Consider the following 24,444-nt stretch of genomic DNA (forward strand, 5'->3'; position numbering starts at 1 on the left):
GCATGCGCCTATATTATTGCATAACAGTGTGCAGGTTTTCATTTGTGTTTTTGAGTTGTGTGTATGTGGTATTTCAGCCCAGGAGGCTGAGCAAGTGAACTATTCCTCTTTTCCCCTTAACACCCTCTTTGCTGTCACCATGCTTTGCAGCTACACTGTCACACTCAGGGTAAATAACCATGTCCAAAATTTGTCTTTTTATGGTCTAAAATAAAAAGTCACACCATCATGAATGCTTAATACCATTTACCAGGCTCTTTGCTGACAAAAGCATAATTAAGGCTTGTACATAACACGCTGGGTCAACGAAAATGCACAATTTTCAGCAAATTCACAAGTGTTAGTTTGCGGCAAGACTACTTGTGTAATTTCTTCAGTCTCCTGTGCCTCACTGTTAAACCTAATAATACCAGGGTACAACACTACACTATTGTGTATTCATAGGTGGACTGCAGTACTCTTCATATTCTTTGGAATTGTCAGGAATTTTAAAGGATGATTGCAGCCAAAAGGAAAAAAAAAAAATCTCTTTTTTTTTTTTTTTACTATAAATTAACTCTAGTTTTTTCCTCTGTAAAGGGCCCAGTGTAAATAAAATTGCTGTTTTTCATTGCACCAATAATTTATTGTAGGTTCAATTCTCTGATTGTATACTAAGATGTTAATAATGCTGGAAAGGTCTCATCTCAGTTTAAACTCTCCCCTCTCTACCATGATTTGTTTTTGGCTAATAGCTAACATCCAAGAGAGAAAAAAATGGAAAAAAGCAGTGATTTTAGTCATTATACTTAAAAAAAATCTGAGCAGAAAAATCTGCCTAAATCAATCTTTACTTCTCAACATTGCATTTTAAAACACAGGCAATGTTCTCGTTATTTCCAAATGTGGGCCTTGTGCATGTTTTATGTCCTTTTTAAGGCGATGTCTATGAGCAGAATGCTGAATAATTGACGAGACGCGAAGCTGGATCAAACGGCAAGTCTGCTTCTGTTTGTGCCTCTCTATATGCACAGGCTGTTCTCTCTGTGCGTGTGGCTGTGTGCACGCATGTGTGTTTGTGTGGTGGATAGCCTATAAGTCTGTGTGTGTGTGTGTGTGTGTGTGTGTGTGTGTGTGTGTGTGTGTGTGTGTGTGTGTGTGTGTGTGTGTGTGTGTGTGTGTGTGCAAGAGGGAAAAAAAGTGTCAGAAAGAATTGGTTGTTTTTTTCTGCAGTTGGTGTGATCATCGCATTTTACTGGAGATCTAAATAAGTTTGGACTAAACAGATTTTTTGCCGTTTTCTACTTAAGGAACTTAATATTTTGGGGGCTTTTCAGCTTTCATGCACCAGTTTTGATTACATCCAAACGTCCATCACATAATTACCTATCAGAAAACAATGCCTTTGTTTTCCTTGTCACAAAAGCTAGATTATCTATCTTATTTTCATGAATTTATTTAACATAATGCTATAGTTTTTGTTCAAGCATGCTGATAAAAACAATATTATGGCTAAATACTTACATACTTACATATCTATAATTTACTATAAACTATAACTATATTGTATGTATTTGCCATAAACAACAGCCCCCCTCAGGATCAATTGTAGTTACTTTGGTGATCCTCTAACTTTTTATCTAGCACCATCATCAGGTCAAAATTCCAATTTGGCCAATATTTTGGTTTGCCTGCAAGGTCTTAGCCTCAGCTGTACATTATGTGACGTGCTAATTGGCAAATGTTAAATGCTGAAAGCTAAGTGCTAAATTAAGACAATGAACATGGTACAACTAATACCTGCTTAGCATCCAAATATATTAAACATAGCTGTCCTTACTCACACACACACACACACACACACGCTCCACCACCCCACCACACCTTATTCTCCTCCATTGCACAGTCAATTGAACCTGTCATCTTCTCTTTGGTCCCCTAATGGCCGTTGACTCAGAGAGAGCTATTAGAGTACAGGACATGTTATTGGAAATCAAAGAGGATTTGGAGTCTAAGGCGTCCTCCTGCAGGGGAAAGCACCCAACAGAGGTCAACTTGTTATGAAAACACACTCGGTCAACCCTGACCGCTCAGCTGGATTGCTTCTGAGTAAATCTCTGTTTCCATCATCGCCATGGTTACTCTGGTTATTTTGGAGCAATTTTTGAGGTGTGATTGTGATGGCATGCGACATATCACCCAAAGTCTATAAATACTGTAGATCAGAGGCGGATTGGCCATCAAATACCGGGAACAATCCCGAACGGCCAGTCCATTTCAGGCCGAACCGGCCGGTGGTCCATACGTTTTTTTTTTTTTTCATACGCGACCAGCCTGGCCGGTCGTTCAGCTCCAGCGGAGCGCTGTCAGTCGGCTCGTTCGAGATGAGCCAGATCTGCGCAGAATCGATCACCGGCGATCGCCGCCCAATGCATGCCGGTTAGATTTGTGTCCGACTTGATCCCAACTTGCTCTGACGTCATGCACACGTGGGCAACGATAATCTCACGAGACCAAGGCGGCCGCAGTTCTGAGACGCAGGCAGCGCAGTTGCTTTTCACCAACTGCAAGAGGCTGGCTCAAACTTAAGGCGCCGAAAAAAAAGTTTACTTTCAGTCAGGTTTGGATTTGGTGATGTGAGGTAGGAGCGTTTTAGGTTTTTAGGAGTTTTAGGCCTGTATACCTGAGTTGTTTCTGTCTCCAAATTTTTGCTTTGATAAACTAGTTGTTGAGCAGGGAGCCAAGCTGAGAAAGTAAGGACACACACAAATCTCTATTTTATGGGACTGCATTATTTTATCACTCCAACTGACTGTGCACATGACATGCTGGTAGTTAGCAGTATACTGTGACTTATGTGTTCGAGATTAGGTTTTGCTGACCTGGTTGTGTTCAGTGCAGTGGTGACTTGAGGAGGCAGGTGTCATCCTAAAGTTTCTTGAAGGTCTTCAGCGTAATCTGATTCAATTTATACCATAAAAACACTATTAGAATAAAAATAACTGCAAAAAATCCTTTTGCTCGTGCACCAAGGGCACTCGCATAAAAGGCCTCTCCATCTTAAAGTCCCGGGCTGAATTTCAGTCCCAGTACGGCCCTGCTGTAGATAGTGTATGTACATACAACAACTGTCTGTGAAATTAAATCATTGCCTTTCTTATTTCTTCCACATCATCACTCAAGATTAAGTCTACTTTTCTGAGGTTTGGAACAAGATTATGAAACCTTTTTTTTTTTTTTTTAAATACATCAGATCATATCCTCAAAGGTCTGATGGTCAGTACACAAACATGCTGTATTTTGTTGTTGCCATGCATTATCTCTGCTGTGTTTATTGCATCAGCGTAGTCACTAGATGTCCAGAGTTTAGAATTCTGATCACAAGTCTGATTATCTGATTCCTCAGATAACAAGCAAACAAGTCCGTAGAGTGCATATTTCTGCTAGTTAGTGTGCCGTGAAATTTGTATCAAAACAACAAACATTGTTTTCAAGAGCAAACATAATTGGAATACCTGACCAAAATTGCAGTCAGTCTAACCCTTTAGAGAATACCTCTAACAAATTGGTAATTTTGAAGCACATGCTGCCCTGATGTGAGTTCCCTGCATCAAGTTTTGATATAATTTAGGTGAACTGGGACCTGAGAATATTCTTAGCAAAGACAAGTACAATTCTTGGCATTCTCTAATTATAAAAATTATAAAAAAAAAGCTGATCTAACAGGATATGGTTGCCTGATCAAGACTGTATGAAACACAGTGTATAATTGCACCTCTTGAAATAATTTGTGTCATCCAGATAACACAGAATGCTAAAGATATGCCTTTTTTCTTATTTTCTTTATCCAAAAAAAAAATAATTAAACAAACTCAAATTCATGAAGTATGATTTTAACTAGTGTTTTCTGTTATATCAACGTTAAAGAGCTTAAAAAAAGTTAAGTGGCAGTTTATATAGACATAACAGTTATCCAGTTCCCAGCTGCTGTCGGTTTGTTCTCTGAGTTTATGTTGAAAATAATATCAAAGGATCCAAGTAGCTCAAGGTGAACTCTTTAACTGACTGAATAGATTTGAATCTAGTTTGGGAATTACATTGTATGTCATGGTATTTTTAGTATCCCACGTCTCTCCCAATGCAAACAACTGTACAATATTTGAGACTGTCTCCTCCTCATTTGTATGAGCAGCTTATTTACGACCCAAATAATTTATTGTTATAATTTATTGTTTTTCTAAACCTGAGTAGTTTTAGTTGCCTAGACTATTATGTTTAGGTATGGGGAAAGGTTGATCTCCTGCCACCCCTAGTAGTACTAATTGTGTGAAAGTTTCCCTGGTGAAACTGGCCAGTACTGAAACAGCAGAAGTTCTTGCTACAAAGATGCTGTGTATTTTAATATGTGATTTTAAAACATTAGGAAAGAAACTGTGTATATCTGTAATAATACAAATACAATACAAACTGTTAAATTTATATTTTAGTCATTAATAACATGTGAGAAAAGTAGCATAAACACTTTTTTTGAATTAATAGATAAAGCTGTCCCCTTAATACCCCAAACCCCCAAAATATTTTAAAACAGGATATGAGCCAGAGCAAACATGCAAAGGCTTGTCTTGAAGGACAGACACAAATCAGAAATGATTAGATAGCTATTTCAATCAGGAGGGACTTTGTTGCAGATATGCAAAGGTTTATTATACAATATGCATAATGAAACGTACAGAGTCTTTGGACATTAGACTCAATCGTGAAATAATTTTTTAAAGGGGTAGGGAAACAGGACATGGATGGAGTCTAGACACTGGTGGTGGCGGTGAAGGAACCCGAAGACCAGACCGAAGGAGTCGACGGAGCCGTCTGCCGGAGGAAGACCCAGGGTGCCGCGAGTGATGATGACTGGAGGTGGAAGGGAGGAGGAGGAGGGTTGCACGCTTTGCCTGAAAAGACAGCTGACAGCAGGATTTAAAGCAGGGATGTAATGCAGTGATTGGCTGGTGAAATTCATGGCCGATTCTGATTGGTTTAACAGAAAAGTGAATGCCTCTAAACAGCTGATTTGTTTTAGGAAGAGAGAGCGGTGATGTAAGTTATTTGAAGTCTTCCTGAAAGAATTTACGCTGAGCTCCATTAGTGGGCTGGAGAAGGCAGGTGTAAATGTTTATCACATAGTATTCCCTATACTTATAAAAATATATTTGATTTATGGATGTATTCATCCATGCTTAGGTCCACACTTAAAGGGAGAACTAAAATGTCTTTGTGTCAGCACCATTTTGTGGTGTCTATGTGGTAAACATTGCCAGACCCTCAGTGCAGCAGCTTGAAATTTGTACATTAAAAACTGTGGCTAACAAAAGCAGTGCAGTGCAACTGATCTAAGCTGTGTGCAAAGGCAGGCCATTTGGGAAATCAGAAGCTTCATTAAAGTTTCATATTGTGTTTCTGTACACTTGCAGTTTCATCTTGTGTCTCTATTTACTTAAGGGCCCAAACTGAGTAAAGGTAGACTCACCATGGGAACTTGGATTATAAAAGCTTTAACAGTCATGTGGGAAAAAAGGCAGTAGAAGTGTTGTCATCATCTTATCCAGGACCTTAGTAAAGCAATCTTTAAATATAAGGGCAGCAGGAAGAGTTTTTTGTCTTCCAGTGGGATGTTTATTGTTTTGTAGTAGTTGTAGTTTTCTCTTTTTGCATCACATCGCACTGGCAGTATGAGTGAATGATGTTTGCTATTATTTTGTTATTTATGCAGTTTAAGAACATATCATTTGGACCTCTCAGTGACTTAACAGTGTTTGTCCATTTAAAGTTATGTGATGTGCTGAGAATATACTTGTCTCCGTTCTGTCTGTGTCAATCTGTCACTTTCTACTTTCTCCACATTCATAGTGTCACGAAACAGACAGAATGACAGCAGATAGTGACTCTCACTCACTCACTGACACACACTGACACACACACACACACACACACACACACAGCATCGAGACATTAGTCAGCTAGGATTCCCCCTGCGCTGCAAATGATCTGTGAAAATCATACCAAAATCCTGTGCCAGTCTTGGACAAATACCCACGCACACACACACACACACATACACACAAGCATGCACACATTCACAAATTGAAGTATACAAAGGTGCTTGCTCTTTTGCCAGATCTCTTTCACACACATGCACACGTGGCAGAACCAAGAGGTAGATATCTCTGATAGCTGCCCAGGTTAGATGGCCTTTTGCTGACAGAGGCTTTTAGAGAGGATGGTGGTACCTCAGTGTTTGGTTTCCAGCTGGGCCTTTTGTCCCAATCTGTGGGATGTCGTTTAGTAAATGAGGGTTTCTACAGGGAGATAAAAGGAATGGAAACAGGTGAGCACTTCACAGAGCACAGTACTGAATCACTGAGAACATCTCAAATAACAGAGATACAAAAATACTTCACTGTATTAAAGTAAGCAGCTTAGCCAGGTCAGACACAGTAGATGAAGCTAAAATTTAATTTTTTCAAATGCTGAAATACTAAATAATGATGCATTTTTTTTAATCTATTTTATGTTTAAAAAAAAGGCAATGTTAAATGGAGATGTAAACTTTTAACCACAATTCATACAGTAGCTGAACATTTTAATGAAATTCTTATAAAAATGCATGAATGTGTTTTACAGTAAAAGCTCAATTTCCAAAACTATCACTTTCTTAATAAACATACAATAGCACTGAATGATGCAGGTCATTGCAAAGTCTAATCTGTTTTGCTATTGTATAATTCATTATTGCTTAGTTTTTAGCACAGGCATCATAACAAACACAGTCAGAATACTCAAATGCATAGACTAAATAGAGATGTGAAGTTAAAGCTCTTCAGCAAATTTTGCAGCTTTGATTTTTTGTTGTTTAGCTATTGTGCAGATAATTTGATGAAACATCTGTAGTCACAAGTGTTCACATGCTAGTTTCAGTGTCGTACCCATTCTGACTCACCCTTCTTCCCCCGTCACATTCAGGCAAGGATTCTGCACACCAAGCTTCAAAGCATGCAAGATATATCACATCCTACGAATTGGTAAATCTCTCCATGCCCTTGTGACTCACCTTTCATTTGAAAAAGAAAGCTTTAGTCTCATGCAATGCCTGTTTTGTGGTTTTTTGGGGAGTCACAAAAATCACCTGAAAGAGTTCAAGTTGCCTCTGTGTTTATGTGCCAGTCTTTACCCGAAGCCCTAACCTTCAAACTACAAAAGTGCTCTGATGCTGTGCTGAGACTTCACACACTTAGATGCAGGTCCAGATGCGAGTGTGTGTGCATGCACGTGCCTGTGTATGTGACACAGCCCTGTTGTGACAGCTGTGCCCTTTTCAACGGCACTCAAACATCAAGCATGCTTATCCACACATTGTTTTTCTCAAGCGTCTCAACCAAAGATATATACCTTCCTCCATCACATGGGGCCCTGCTATGCTCACAAGTGAAGTAAGGAGCAAAGCTGCACTCCCAACTCACCTGTTTTCTGTAGGTTGCACCATGCCTTCTTGGTTGCAGCAGGTTTCACACAGGAGCAGAGAAGAGAAAAAGGGAAGGAGAGAGGTAAAATAAAAAGGCAGGAAAGGGGGGGAGAAAAAGGCTACCCTGCTGTTGGGGGAAATTGTTTCCATGATGTTTGAAGTCCGCAACATTCCAATTGGGCTGCAAAGAATCGGGATTACACACACACACACACACACACACACACACACACACACACACACACAACTCGCTCTGTAAGAGATAGAGGCAAGGAGCGAGGAGGAGGGGATGGAGAGGGAGGGATGGCGATGAGCAGTGAAAGTGGCAGTGGGTTTTGGAGAGATGGCAGAAACCAGAGGAGAGCAGCCTCCATGGTCGTGACAGCAGCTGAAATCCTATCCACTGGAGCAAAAGGGAGATGACACTCCCATGAAGGAAATGTGCAGGAAAACGAGGCAAGTCAGGGAAAGAGATAAAAATGACGGAGGAAATATATAAAAAATAATGTGTGAGAGAGAGTCACAGCCAGAGAGGGAAATTGCAAAACGGGCAGATTGTTTGGACATTTGTGCTTGTTAGAAGCAATGATCAATAGGCAACTGTTTGGACAGTTTTGCTCAGTGTTGGTGGGCAATTCAGCCAACAAACAGCACTTGTTTGCCCTTATTTACAGTTGAGTTCCAATTACCAAATCCCATTCCTGCCACACATTAGATTGCCAATGGTTTGCACAGAAAAGACAACATCATACAAACTGAAGGTTATTTGAACTATGCATACTATAAAGAATGTGTTCTTTTATGCAGGACCCTGTGGTTTCATTGCTGTTTTTTTGTGTGGCACAATAAGGCCTTAATGAACAAGCTCCTAGGGTGTAATATCCAATATTCTCCCCCTGCAGCAATACATGACTTTTATTATTTGTTCCTTTGCTTTGTTTTGCAGACCTTGACACACCTGTTCTGACCGTGCACCAGACCATCAGCGATGTGCGTGGCAGTTACTACCAGGAAAAGACCGTGTTCCTCCGCTGCACCGTCAACTCCAACCCTCCCGCACGATTCATCTGGAAACGTGGGAACATGCTCATCGAACAGAGCAAGGACAATGGAGTGGACATCTACGAACCGCTTTACACTCAGGTAGTCCACACATGAACGCGTGCAGTACACAGACACACAGGCAGCTTTGCCGTCACTCCCTGCTTTCTGCTCTCCCCTTTAAGAAGTGCCTCACAAACTCAGCCCCACTGAATTATGTCCTGCTTTACTCCCATTTTTTACCCTAGTCTTGAGAAAAAATGTTCAATTGAAATCCCTCTCTCCCCCCTTCCATTTATGTTTAATATTACGGGTTTGAACACTGTTGAAGCACCATGGTTATGACCCAGCTTGTGACCAGGTGAGCAGGAAAAGGCCCATTCAGCAAGACACATCCACTGTCTGTGTAGTGTCTCACCACTGTGTGGTGAAGCCAGTCCTGGATGCTATATCAGAGTTAGTGCCCGATCACACACAAACGCGTTGCTAGGAACCTGTCGCCAGCAACCTGTCGCCAGCAAAACCATTGTTTTTCTATTGTACAGCGCGTCTGGCATGTGCTTCTTTCTTACCATGCGTCACATTTTTAAAAAGGTTTTTTTTACGTGGATAAAACTTAGTTTTTTATCAGAATACATACATACATGTGATACATAATTACAATGCCTTGCCATGCCTTGAATTAAAATACAAGTCGGCTTGATTAGCTAGCTAGCTGAAGCCGATAACATCTGTTTTATAGTCACTTCAGCCGAACAACAGCAACAAACCTACGCTCGCTGAATAGAAATGGGAAGCCTGCAACAGTAACTATGGGGGATGAGACTTAGAAATCAGTCAAAAGCAGAGAGACTTTAGTGCACAATTGTTGTGTTAGCACAACTGCTCCCTTTTTCTTCCACTTATCAAAGCATCAGTCAGCCACAAAACAGTGCCCCTTGAGTTCAATTAGCCAGCCAGCAGAGCTCTTCCCAGTGCTGCCCATAAGACACTGTTGGCCCATCACCTACTGTAGCAGACAGACAGTTATACAGTATCAGTCAAGTCATCAGTGATGTTGAAAGAGATGTGTGACTGCTTCTGTGTGTCCACGAGAGTGTGTATGTCTAGATGAGGGGCACAGAGAAAGCTACTGGAGTAGCGAGAGACACTGATTTATAAATAGTCAGGGAGAGGATGGATGGATTTAGCTTTTATTTTTGCACTCACAATCAGATCACTTTGATTTTCCTAATGGTCTCATGTGAAAGCCATTTGAAATGCATCATTCATATTACTCTATAGAATTAAGATGCTTCAGTTGATAATCAGGGCATGTCAGACATACAAACAGTGTGTGTGCGTGTGTGTGTGTGTGTGTGTGTGTGTGTGTGTGTGTGTGTGTGTGTGTGTGTGTGTATCTCTGTATTTGTGTGTGTGTGTGTGTGTGTGTGTGTGTGTGTGTGTGTGTGTGTGTGTGTGTGTGTGTGTTTATCTCAGTGTGTCTTTGACCCTGTTTATCACACTGCGGCTCATCAAAAATTAAAGTGACTTTTACTCAAGATTATAACCCAGTTTAGAAAAGACAGAGCTTTCTCATTGATGTAATGTTAAGTGTTATGTAATGGAAATGTGGTCATATTAGATCTTTATCGTATCTTTAAATTAATGTTCATGTGTGTCTAATAAAAGATTATGGGGTAAAATATTTGTATTACATTTTAGCATGATGTTGTCATGTGTGTGTGCATCATCCCATCTAGGGTGAGACCAAGGTGCTGAAGCTGAAAAACCTCAGACCCAAGGACTTTGCTGATTACACGTGCCAGGTGTCCGTCCGCAATGTGTGTAACATCGAAGACATGTCGGTCACCTTTAGGCTCACAAATGCCACATGTAAGTTTTTAAATTGTTTTTAAATTGTTTTTTAATTGTAAAACATCGAAGAGTTTTGTTGTTTGTTGTCTTTATTTCTACTTTCAACCCTTTCATTTTCTCACTTCCTATAATCTCTCTCTTTCCCTGAGATTTACCTCTACCCTACTTTAGACTTTCCACTCAGATTTGCTCTCGGTCTGTCTATCTCCTTGGCTGCTTCCCAGTGTGCCATTATTTTCTATGTGTCTTGTGTTTTCTGTTGCTGAGAGCTCATCTCAGGGCCGTCAGCAGTAATTCAGTTGTCACACTCCTTGTTATCTCCAATTCACTCTACACCACTCTGTCCATCTCCACGCCACCGCCCGGCAACTCTGTTACTTCTGACAACATTGTTGCCGTTGACAGCCCCGTCATGTTTGTTGTCAGACTGATACACCACAAGGAAAGGCCCTCTGCTATTTCTATTGTTTTTATTTTATCTTCTTCTCTCCCTTTCTTCTTGCCCCTCTTTCTAAATGCCAGCCAGTTTGAATTTATGTTGGCAAATATTGCAAGACCATTAAGTGTGTAATAGCGTTCTATAAAAGAGTTTCAAAACCATCATCAGTTATGTTTATTTCCTTTCAGTGGCGTGACTGCACTCATTTTGAAGGTCCTTGTTGTCACATTTTGTGAAACATGCGTCCAACATGCTCAAGAGCCATTTGAAGATATGAGAACTATTTAGGGCTTCTCATCTTAATCCAGTCTTTCTCACAGTCAGAGGGCCTGAATAGATATGCACTGAAAATGTGAATACAGCTAAGTTGTGCTTGTTTTAATTGAAAGGACACTTAAGGTCAGAAAACCAGCCTTTTGACCAAAATATAGGTTCTTTAAATCTCCAAAGTTGTGGTGAAAATGAAAGATTAATACTCCCTTTAAGCAATATTGTGACATTTTGGAAAACACACATATTTTCTTTCTTGCCCAGAGTTAGATGGGGATATATTGTGCTTAGCACAAGGACTGAAAACAGCATGGCTCTGCTTGTCCATCTAGCACCTTCAAGGCTCAGTAATTGTTTAGAAAATAGTTGATGTTGTGCTATTCAGTTCTCATGTTGGGAATGATATTAACTCTGAATAACTCAGAAAAAGGAACTCACATGGCTATTCCAAGGTTAAAAAAATCTGAAACAGCAAAGAGGTTGGTCCACATCACAGTTGGTTAAATGCCCTGAGAACTGAAGCCAGGTCACCATGATGACAGTGAGTTAGCTCTGTTAGCACTGTTTGCCATTAGTGCTGTTACCGTTCCCTGTTTCTTCCCCCCTCTCCCTCCCTTCGTCATCCACTGATCAGCGGCAGACGTGTATAAAGTACCAGAGACCCATACTTAGTAAAAGTACAAGTCTCTATCAAAAAAGTGACTTGAGTAGAAGTTGAAGTGCTCTTTAAGCACCACACTTAAGTAGAAGTACTAAAGTATTCAACATTTTTTGTACTTAAGTATTGCAAGTAGTTTATTTCAAAATGTACTACTCAAGTTCTGAAAGTAAGTACAAGTATTGTGTTATTTAGTTATTCAAGAAAGCAGTCAAAAGTTTGAATATCATATTGTTTATATTATTTCAAATGTATAGCCTAAAGGACACTTTGGCTGTAGCCAAAGGAATTAAAAAATATTAAATATATTATATTAAAAATAACAAATATTAACAAATACTGAAATAAAATGTACAATTATCTCACTGTGCAAGTAAAATGAACATCCTCTCCAGCACAGTAACAATTAAAGCCCCCCAAAACATATCACACACTAGCTAGTAACGTGTGATGAACAGGAAACGAGTAACAATGAAGCACATAAAAAATTTATTGGAGTAAAAGTATTTAATTCATCAAAAATATGTACTCAAGTAAAAGTGGAAGTAGGAGAACAAAATAAGACTCCATTAGAGTACAGATACAGCCTTTTAGTTCTTAAGTAGAGTAGTGAAGTAGTTCTACGTCGTTGCTATACAGCTCTGATCAGCGGTGACCTCCGTATGAGCATTGATCTCTCACTGAAGCCTTCAGCCTAGCAGTGCTAGTCAACGTTAGGGCTCGGCCACCTCCATGTTTGCTTGTCACATCAGAGGCGAAAGCCGTTGTGCAGCCATTACTGGCCCAGACTCTGAATGTCAGTCAAACCCTGGTGAGAGCCCTGTGGAGGCTAAACCTGTATGGAAATGAACACCTCTGCTGAAATGTTAAATTCGTTAACAATCCGACACGAAGACAACACCGTCTCTCTCTCTCTCTCTCTCTCTCTCTCTCTCTCTCTCTCTCTCTCTCTCTCTCTTTCTCACACACACACACACACACATACACGGTTCTTGTGGTTGATGAACGCAGATATGTGCTGTTTAGCTCTCATAACGTGCCGGGTGGGTAGCTCACTGCCATGAGTCCATGATGCTAATGTCTGATTACATTTTAATTGTGATATTTTGTGATTACATTCTGATTCTGCAATGTTCTCTGTCAGGTAAATATAGACACACAATGTCTTCCTCCATAGGCGCCGATTTATGTTTATGTTATGTCCTCCGTAGGTGCTCACGGGCGAATGCCCTTTAAAAAAAAGTGGTCAAAAAATGTTTGCATTTCAGAACCTTAGGAAACGGACAGTGGCCGATACACACACTATTAACTCGATAATAAAGCCGTAAAGTTTCAACTCAGGACAGCGCCATTTCTCACAAATACAGATAGAATTGGAGATGAGAAGTTTAACTGACCACCAACTACCGCTGACCTAACGAGCACCACGACCGATTTAACCGATTCTGGCGTATCAACCGCGATAAGCTTCGTGGGAAATTAAGAACTCTCTGCACTGGTGGTGGATGTCGTTGATGCACTTGCATCATGAGGTTTGCTTTTTTTATAACAAATCTGTCCATTTAATTCTAACTCTAATTACCTAACGCACATGCACGCACTGTGGGGGTGGGGGTGGGAGGTGTTTTCGTCCAAGAGACGCTGTGATTGGTGGATAGGATATGGAGCAGGCGACTGACAGCGACATAACCAAACACACATGGAGTTGCATATTAAGTGGTTCAGAGTCCTTCTGTAAGTCATTTTGGGGTATACTTTGGTTTTGATTAATTCTACAAGCAGCAACACCACAGGCCAAGCAATCAGCACTAGTAGTTTTAAAATATAAAAAAACACAAATACATTATTTTTAACTGCATTAATGTATTGTTACACACACTTCACACACACACAAAAGAGTAAAGAGAAATGTTTCTTGTTTTGCTCCATTTTTATGATGGCCACAAGTCTCCATGACTTTTTACTTTAACTTTTTTCACAGACTTTGAACTGAAGGAGAGGTTATCAGTTGGGCAATACGGCCTCGTTCAGATAAGAGATAAATGATCCCAGGAGTCTTCTGAAGTGAGCTGAAGGTGGAGAAGATAATAAAAAAAGAATCTGTGATAAAGTTAAGAGGAGACGAAACAGAGTCTGGCATTTATATTAAAGAGCACTAAAAAGAAGTTGTTACAAAGATAATATGAAGAAAAACAGAGGACATGACGTGAAGACTGATCTGAATGACAGATGGAAATGGCTTGCCGAAATGCTCTGGAAAACAGAGTGATGCTAATGCATCAGTCTTAGGTGAATGAGATGTGCTATCAATTAGAGGATACAACACGTAGGACCAGAGATGATAAGTGATGGATTATGATGAAAGAGAAATGTCAGAGAGAGTGACCAACATAGAACCAAAAAAAGAGGCTAAAACATCTGTGAACATCACTGTAAGTCCGAATACAGATTAAGGCTGACTAACTGTGTCATGGTTCGGAATTATTTGAACACATTAATGTCTTTTGAATGGATATATATTTTAAATAATACTCAAGCTCTCAGATCAATACATTAGCTGTCTTTTTTAAAAACGTTTTTGTATAACAGTCACAAAAAGTGTTGCTCAAAATCAACAGGTGGGAAGGAAAAACAAACATGTCTCTCTAATAGTCTAGCTGTATGTGATAGGTGTTCTTCACTCATATTCCCTATGTCTTCCTGTCCTCCCCTCTTGGACTCCTGTGGCTGAGATCAATTGTATCCCCACGGCTCAGTCAACACACACACACACACACACACACACACACACACACACACACACACACACACACACAAACACAGCTACAATAATGATAAATGTCTGCCTGGCTCTGGCATTCAGGCACAGAGACTTGCCAGAACAGTCTCAGGACAGATTTGTCTGGACCTAACAGCCTCACAGTGTGTGTGTGTGTGTGTGTGTGTGTGTGTGTGTGTGTGTGTGTGTGTGTGTGTGTGTGTGTGTGTGTGATTAAAGAAGAAACAAAAGGAATAATAGAAAGAAAGAAAAAGAAAGAAAGAAAGAAACATGTTTAGTGGTGTGTGTGTGTGTGTGTGTGTATGTGTGTCTTTGTGTGTGTCTGTGTGTCTTTGTGTGTGTGTGTGTGTGTGTGTGTGTGTGTTGTTTGGGTGGGTGGGTGGCTGTGTAGGATGGAGGAAGCTGCATTTAAGGAAAATACAATGTATTTCTTTTTACACTTTATATCTGTTGCTTTCTTAAAATAAACCCCACGTTACAAACTGCATTAACATGTTTCCCCAAACTATACACCAGTTGCCCTAAACCTGACATTTTCCTACGAAAGTGAAAAACTGGTATCAGTACAGTAAACACATGCAAATGTTACTCACAATGATATATCCAAGTTTGCTAGTTAGTTTGTTAGACCACATTTAAGCCACAACATTAAGACACAATGGGAATTAAGTAATAAAGGGTTTAAAGTCAATCCAGCTACAGGAGACAAAAGTGTAAACATAATGATGATATCTCAGAAAATCAGTCGCTCAGATCTCCAAAATAACTATAATGACAAGAGTGACAGGCGGGGAAAGAAGATTCCAAATAGAGAAGACAATATCATAGATACACAGAGAGCAAAGAGTGGTACAGAGATAGACAGAAGGACATTTGAGATAGAGAGATTATAAAAGTGCAAAGCAAACAAAGAGCTGCTGCTTTGTTTTTTATCCTCAATAATATTTATCTAATGAGCGTATTTTGTTATTCCCAGCTGAGCTCCCTTTTGTCCTTAGTCCCAGTCACTGCTTAGATTGATTCATCCAACTAGGTCACGCCAACACCGCTGATTCACCGCGCTGGGACAAGGGGATTGATTGATTTTTATATCATAATCCCGGCCTGGGATTTGAGTATGGGATCTTCTGCCTTCCAGTAACTGCTGACAGCGGCCAAATCCTCTTCCCCTGTCTCTCGTAAAAAACAACACGGGGGCAGAGCTCTGGAGCTTGTCATGGTATTTAAAGTGGTGTAGCAGGAGGGGGGGGTAATGAAACAAGGCCTGAACATGTGGAGGGATGGAGCAAGACAATAGATTACATTATATTGACTTCCGGCTTGACTGAGTGTGGACTTTGGATATTGTTTGTTTAAATAAGTAGGAAAATGTGTATGAAGAAATAAATATGAAAAAGTCACAAATTATCAGTTTAAATTTTCATGCCTCACAAATTTTTTTTCTTTATATCTTCATATCACATCAGACATCAACACGTAACGTATAAAGCCTGAATACCACCACCACACAAAGTGGCCTGCTATTTTTCAAAGTAGCTAATAAAACAGAACATAGAGAAAGAAGAAGAGGGCAATCATTTGAAGCTAAAAGCTTCTATCATAAGGTAAATTATTAATCTGGCCCTACATGTTTTCTAGTAGGGGGCTCCTGCAGAGCTCTATTATATTAAAATCATAAAACAGCAGGTGTGTGGACAATAAATGTGTATAATCACTGTTGTGAACTGTGAAGCGCAATAAAAAAAGAGCTGCTCCACATAAAAAAAGAAAAAAAGGAGAGATGCAAAATTGGCTTTTTAGAACTGTCACATTGATTAGTAATCGTCAGGTTAAGAAAGCTCTTTACAGTTAATATGCTTTGGAGACTTTGACAGTTTCTAAGAGTGGTGTCTCCTGTTCCGTTCAATTCTTCAAATTAACACAATGCCGAATCACAGAAAGATTAAAGTGCTCATGTTATGCTTTTGGGCTTTTCCCCTTTCATTTATTGTGTTATATATCTTTTTGTGCATGTTATAGGTTTACAAAGTGAAAAAGCCCAAAGTCCACCCCAAAGGGACTTACCATCTTCCAGAGAAAGCACTGTTCACAAACTGCTCCAAACAGCTCTATAGTCCAGCCTTTGCTTCCGTGACGAACGTGCGTCACTTTGTAACACGTTATAATGCTCGCCTAGCTGCTAGCGTGGCACGCCCTCACACTCTGAAACTGACTAGTTAGCAGTACTTATTGTGCATGTGCAACTCCCAACAAAGATGGTACAGAAGTGAGATGCCTCACCCTACAGTCACATTAGCTACAAGAGACAGCGACAAAGCGACAGGCTGCCATTCATTTTCAATGGGTGTGGCCGCTTGCCAGCGACAAACGACGAGCTTGCTGCTGCCACGAGCAAGGCGGGGCTGAAATAGACAAAAAGTCCATTTTATGCAAATGCTGAGCGATGCGACAAAGCGACTGTCAATCGGAGTGAGGCAGCGTGAGGGCAGCATGATGTATGTACGTTGGTTGCTTGAGTCGAAGAAAATCATTCAAGATGGCGGAAACGCTTCAGGACAGCGTATTTATGTTTGGCATTTTATCTCATATATTTTCTTACTTCTATCGAGAAATAACTACTTTTAAATCCCAAAACATCGTTCTTGTAACTTAACAATATCTCTGAAGTGACTTTTAAGACATGCTTGAAGGTAGCACTGGAGAATTTCTGTTTACTGTTGCCAAGCAACCAGGGGTAGGCTAGGCACGCTGGGCACGCCCAGGAGCGCCCACAAGCGAGTGTGTGTCGCTCTCTTTTGTAGCTTATGTGACTGTAGGGTCACTCTGTAGCTAAAACAGAGAGCTCAACACCAGTGGCAATTTCTTTAAGACTGCAAGGGAAGCTCAGCTTCCCCTGAAATGTCTAGAATTTAAGGGTGAGGCTATTTGCACCACTGGTACAATTAGTAGTGTATGCTTTTTGTACCCTGGTGCAATTAGAAGTGCTATTCGTAACCTGGTGCAATTTGCGCAATTACATGCAAATTTTCCAATCCAAAATTACAAAATCAAGATCACCTCACAGGGGAATCAAACTCCTAACTCCCACTCCAATGGTAATCGTTTTAACCACTCACCTAGCAGTTCTTATAGGATGTTGAACAACTGTTTACCACTTGTTTTCTTCAAGCCTCGGTTGCTAGGTAACCGTACTGTATAAAAAAAATAGAACCAACGGTTGTATGCTTTCACTGAAGACAGAAAGCGCAACTGTAGTATCCATTTTCCGCTAGAAATTAAATTGTTTTAAACTTTAGAGACAAAACTTCCCTAATATGCCAGTTTCTGCGGTCATGGAAGATGAACGTCCGCCATGATTTCGGTGCACGCGAGCAACGTGTTTCTGTTGTTACGTCACAGGGTGTAAATAGCTCAGCTGTGTGGCCGAGGCTATTCTTACCGGGGGTGCAAATAGACACTCCGAAAATGTAATGGTCAAATATGTACTATTGTGTTAAAATTTTATTCAGTAAAATGCGTTAGAATACGTTCATCTCGAAGACGAGTTGGTTCAGAATCAGCTGTCTAGATTTCCTTCTCATACATCCCCGTAGCGTCTCAGTGTATTTCCCTGTTGAAGCCTAGCGTCCGTTGACTTTAATAAGGCTGCTTTGAGCAGTTTTTTTCAGTGCTTCGAAACTAGACGGTCATTGGATAAATGCTGCGTTTATGTCCCGCCCACGGACGCTCAGCGTCTCTGGGGGTCAATAGAGAGCTGAAGTCCCGGACCTTCCGGTGGACCTCATGGGACCTAAACTCCCGTTTGAATTGAGCCATGGATTACAAATATGATGTTTGTCAATTTAAAAGATACGTTTTCAACCAAAGAAAGTCTTAGTTAGCCTTAGGTTTGTCATATGACTACTTAGTTTTGTGTGAAACCGCTCAGTAAACTACATCTCCCGTCTCACACAATCTACCTCACCTAGCTTGATGCTCGGCTTGCTCGCTAGCTAGCTAGCTTAGCTCTGTTAAACAACACATGCAACGTTATCTTAACTGATGGGTTTTATCCAGTGAAGTGTTTTCAGCAGAGAAGCAAAAGAAAAAGCGAGATTCTCTGCTCATTTGAGTAACGTTACATCCCCGGTACGATACACACAGACATAGTAGCTTCAGCGAGACATCATCCATGAAGTGTGTAGTCTTTCTAATTACGTATTTTCACAGTTTTATACTTCAACAGTTTAACAATAAACTGAGACTTTCTTCTGTTGAAAAATTGCCTTTTAAATTGACAAACATCATATTTGTAATCCATGGCTCAATTCAAATGGGTTCAAAAAATAATTATTATCTCTCCATTGACCCTAGCTGCTAGCCAATTTTCATCATACATTTCATACAATTATACACCACATTCCTTGTTTCAGTTTAACCTAATTCCCACATTTCCTCCTTCGAGTTTAATATTGTTTTGATAGATCGTTTGTTCATTTATTCATTTATTCATTCATTCATTCATTCATTCATTCATACATTAGGCTAGGCTAGTGTTGTAGGGGTGAACTAGCCAGCTAGCTAGCAAACTGCACACGATGGCAGACAATGCTGATATTGTCGACCTGATTTTGGCAAAGCCATTTAAAAGTCTTTCTTACAAGGAGAAACTAGGAGAATTAAACAGCCGGGTTAGATCAACACTTAAGATTGATTTAGTGCAAAAGACCCAAGTACCAGGTCCGTTCAGCTCTCCTGGTATGACAAAGTTAGCTGGCTGACTGGAAGGGCTGTGACAAAGAAAATGTACTGCTGGTCATGCCTCTTGATGAAACCTTCTCACGGATATTATAAATTATTCTTATAATAATTATATTATTATTATTATTATATCATTTAATTATTACATTATTATATATATATATATATATATATATATATATATATATATATATATATATATATATATATATATATATATTATTATAATATTAATATAAATAAATGGACAATTTTTATGATGTAGGCCAAAAATGAGCTTCCCCTCTTTGAATGACCAGCAGCCGCCACTGCTCAACACACAAGGTGAAAAGAGGAGCTGCAGCAATGTGTAATACAACAAATATGGTGTTTTCTGAAAATGAAACCATGTAAACCTATTCTGGTACAACCTCTAAATACAAGCACTTTAAACAACGATAAAAACATATTTCCTTTCCTGAATAATGATGTGGGCAGGTATGCTGGAAGAAAGAAAGAAACACAGACACACACACAACACACACACACACACACACACACACACACACACACACACACACACACACACACACATACACACAAACCATGATTTAAAGCTGTTGACAACCTCTGAGCGAACTGTAAATTTGAACGATGGAAAAGTTGATTCAGTCTTTTATTGATTACTGTAACTCTTACTACAATATACCTTCACAATAATATGGCAGTCGTACTAGTGTGTAATATATAATGAGATCAATAGGTGGCAAATCCTATTGCGTAATAATTCCCCCTTGAAAAGTTTAGGATCGATGGGCAATCTGCAATAACCCTTAGTACTGTAAAACCTCTGTGGTAGGATGTCAGACTGCATCTGTGCAGTCAGTTTTATGTAAGGCCATAATCCATGTCTGAGAGTGCTGATATGGAAGAAAGAGAAGGAGAATAGAAACATGAGAGGGACAAAAAAAAGCCTCACATTTAACATTTACATTCATTTAACAGAATCTAGAAGTGTAAATTTATTTAAACCTTTTGCATGTTCATCCGTTATAATACTTACTCTTTGTTTATATTTTTGAATTGTTTAGTTCTATAGAAATGTATATAGTTATATGACTAACTGATTATTTGTGTCTGGACTCTATGGATCTTGGTAAAGGCCTCCTATTACACTAATCAGTACCTAAACGTCTTCACCAGTCTCAAATCTAGTTCAGTCAGGGGATCAGGGTGGGGATATAGAGCCACACCACTGGCAGGAATCAATTTGTTTGTAAGCTGCTTTGATCACTTTTTTGTGAAGTTACTGGAAGGGGCTTTAAGAATCTCAGAATTTCAGTTCTGTGTCCTCTGCATTTGACCTTTCCAGTTTCAAAACATATTACTTTAATTGTACAAGTGACGATGCTGCCTCTTTTCAGCAGTGCTGGATTACACATATTCACACCCAAGACCTGCACTGTACAAATGTTAGATACCAATTGCAGTGTTGGGAATTAAATTGGCAACATTCTGGTCACAATCTGTATCTTTAAACCATATCCTAATGCATGACCTTAAAAACTGTCTTTAAACTGAGGTCTTTACATTGAATTTAGTGTGTAAATCAAACTGTTCTATCTCCACAGCGCTGTGTCAGCGCTGGATTAAGGTCAGCCTACACCACACACATTCTAGTATGGCTCGTTTGCATTTCTTTAAACCAATCACAATTATCTTGGGCAGTGCTATGCTCCGGATTCAGCAACTCTGCCTCTGCATATAGTTTTGGGAAGGACCTTGTTTTGGTGGAACATGTGCATTTCCATTATCCCTGTTTAACGTTACCCTTGCTATAGCTCACTGATGGCAATAGGACATTTCCATTTTCAGCGTGTAGCTTGATAGCTCTGAGGTTGTTATAGTTGTTTCCTGTAGCGAAGGGATTTTTTAGAACGATAACAGAGATAGCAGAAAGGAAGGGGGGAAAGACTGACATTCTGCGCAGAGCCACGCGCCGCATGTCAGCCTTTATCCTGATAATCTACTTCTGTTTTTTTGACTGACGTAAAGGTGTTCTTGGGTACAAAACTTCTGCACATCTGCAAACATACAGCACCTGTCAGCATTCACCTCTATCTACACCTTTAAGCTTATATTTGCAGCTGATGTCCCCCCCAAAAAACCCTCTGCCTTTACTCCATAGATAAATTAAGTCCTGTAAATCTGAAATAAGCAATACAGCATGGCAGTGAGAAAGAAAGAAAGAGAATGCAGTTAACAAAAAACAAAAGAATGAGAACCAGGTATAGAGGCATGGGCTACAAAGACCGATATTGAAGATATAGAGGTGACAAACTGACAGAGAGAAAAGGCGAAAGAGGGAGTGAGAAAGTGTGAGCATGGAAGAGAGAGGCATTTGTTACCTGGTTGTAAACCGCTGTGCTGCACATAAATCCCATTACTTTGGGAAGAGCGCTGGCTGATACGACCGTTACCGTCACCCACGCATCCCCAGGAAATTGAAGCTATAATTCTCAAATCCTCTGTTCACATGTAGTGTTCTCTCCTATTTTTTCTTCTTCCCAGACTTTTTTTGAACTGTACTTTTGGCCTTTTCTGTTCTTGGAATTTTAATTTGTTTAGTCGTTTATTTGGTTATTTTTTAACATAATTTACATTAGCATTCACCTATAGCTAATTTGGAATCCACTTAACCCGACACATATTTTAAATTCATCTAGGACACCAGTGCACTCAGAGGAAAACCACGTAAGCAGCATACTCTCACAGATTAGTGGACCTTAAAATGTCAGTATAATCAATTATGTCAACATACAGGGCTTTAATATATTCCCAATTGCCCCGATACTCTTTTTTTACTGAAACTGCATTTAACAAACTTCTCTGGAGGTGCATTGAATACTTAGAAAGCTATTCAGGCCTATAGGGGTTTACCTTCCTAGTGCTGTGATTTGATACAATGGAAGTGGACAGTGCTATTTATGCGCTGATTGCAGTTGTTACACCAGTGAAATTTCTTGTCAGCTTGAGAGCCATCACTAGTGAGGTTTGCTAAAGAGATGTCCCATAAGTGTGTGTTTTTGCACGCACATTATTGTCACCAATGTCAGAGTGTACAAGTCTGTGTGTGTGCACAGTGTGCGCGTGTTCTTGTGTATTATAGAAACATGCTTCGGTAAACTAGTTTGTTGAGCCTCCGTGCACCTCTTTCATTACGCCGATTGCAATCTGTTAAAAAAGAGATTAGATGAGAGGATGTACTGCATAAAGTCTATTAGAGGAATGAATTGCTTCCTGTACTCTGTGGGGTCGTTCTCTCACTGAGGATTAACTTTCTCTCAGGTCGATAAAAGCCTGGATTCTCCTCCTTCCTCCTCATTTTAAAGACCCCGTCTGGAGAACTTTCCTTTAAAATGCGCAAAAATAAATATTCAAAACCTTTAAAATGCATAAATGGTAAACATATTTTTGTTTAAAAAAATGAATCTAAAATGGTAAGGCTATTTTAATGTACTCATGTCTATGCTTAAATAATGCATGATGAACTAAATTACTTTGGCTTGTTATTTTCCCAGGTACCACATCAATAGTATTGCTAATGGTAGACAGCACATTTTCCTGCAGATAATTCTTTACTCAGGTTGCTGTAGGCTCACCTGGTTGTGCCTCTGAGGTTGGATTTGTTTATTTTCTACAAGCATCTAAACATATTAGAGAATGTAAGCCTCTTTCGTCTTTCTACATCCATAGAGTTGGAATTAATTCACAAATAAATTAGGTGTTTACCACTGTAACTCCAGCACCTTGTGTTGTGTGTGTGTGTGTGTGTGTGTGTGTGTGTGTGTGTTTCTGTTCTTTAGTTGTTTTGCCATTTCTAAACAGGGAGCATATATCAAGCAAATTCATTACTATACAGAATAATTGGGAGAAATGTGTACAACAAGTTCAGCAGCCAAGTTTATGGCTTGCTTTTAATTTATTTACAAAATGACCCAAAATGACATGTTCTTAACAGAGTAATGCATCATTATGCCTACATATGCTAAACAGTATGGTGTTATCACCTGCTGCATGATGTCTGACAGGGCTGCAATAGAAAAAACAAACATTATCATTCCATGTGACATGGCAACTTAATAAAGAATACTGTATATACATAATTCAAAGAGGCAGGTTGACTGAGCACATTTCAAACAGAATACAATTACCTTGTTTTTCTTCTTTTTTTGCCGCTATAACTTAGCCAAATATATACAGAGAGAGCGGCAGAGTAACACTCTCTGACACAAATTTACACCAGAGAGCTTAACAATACCACCACAGATTAGCAACTTGTGACCAGTGAAGCAGCTCCAGTAGAGAAACTGGGGCTCCACTGCTTTGCCCCAGGGTGTTTTTACTGCAGTTGATGAGAGAAGGGGAGACCTTTCTATATTACTCCACCAAAAACTTTTTTGTAGCCACTCGAGGGATTTAAACAGGTGACATTTAGGTCACAAGCTCATTTCTCTCAATGTTACCCTTCTGTCACCCCATTTACACCCTGTGGCAAGATATGCAAAAACCTATTACAAGATGTTGCAGATAGAATTGCTACCTACATGATGTGGAGCATTTTGAGTGCTCTAAAAAGTGCTCAGTTTTACATTAAACTATAGATACAACCACATGAAACAGGGTTTTCACCATCATTTAGATGTGGGGGAAACCTGTTTGATGCTCTATATACAGTGCAATATTGAGATCCTTACAAAGAGATTTTTAACAGCACACACAATTCTTCTGGAATTATTATGGGCATGTAAACCGCAATTCCCAGCTGCCACTCGCCAACGGGGATTTTATTTTGTAGCACTAATTACACTAAACACCGAAAAAATAAATGGACAAGGTGTGTTTACTGCAAAAGCCTTGCAACTGATTTAAATACACATCAGCAATACAATTTAAATAAAAAAATCAATAATAATCTGTTTAATTGGATCTCCTTTCAGCTTTTGTCTTTTCATGATTCCCATATTGTTGTTGTTCTTTTGCCAAAACGTAACCTGCTTCATTACCACTAGTAAGAATAACTGAGCAGAAACAAGCAGATAGCCCATTGTATGCAGACTTGACATACTGTCATTTTATAAAGCTGCTATGGCTAACATGTTAGCAAAAAAAAAATATTCTACTTACAC

The 24,444-nt window shown here is 39.6% G+C and overlaps 1 protein-coding gene across 1 annotated transcript in view; it reads left to right on the forward strand.

Moving 5' to 3' along the window:
* Positions 1-24,444, forward strand: part of mdga1 (MAM domain containing glycosylphosphatidylinositol anchor 1) — a 189,392-nt gene that overhangs the window by 102,329 nt on the left and 62,619 nt on the right. Inside the window, exons 5-6 of the mRNA XM_028586466.1 lie at positions 8,439-8,635; positions 10,276-10,408. Of these exons, the coding sequence (XP_028442267.1) occupies positions 8,439-8,635; positions 10,276-10,408 (330 nt within the window). The remainder of the gene's footprint in view (positions 1-8,438; positions 8,636-10,275; positions 10,409-24,444) is intronic.

The sequence above is a fragment of the Perca flavescens genome, chromosome 1 (assembly GCF_004354835.1).
Source record: "Perca flavescens isolate YP-PL-M2 chromosome 1, PFLA_1.0, whole genome shotgun sequence".
In the NCBI taxonomy this organism is placed as follows: domain Eukaryota; kingdom Metazoa; phylum Chordata; class Actinopteri; order Perciformes; family Percidae; genus Perca; species Perca flavescens.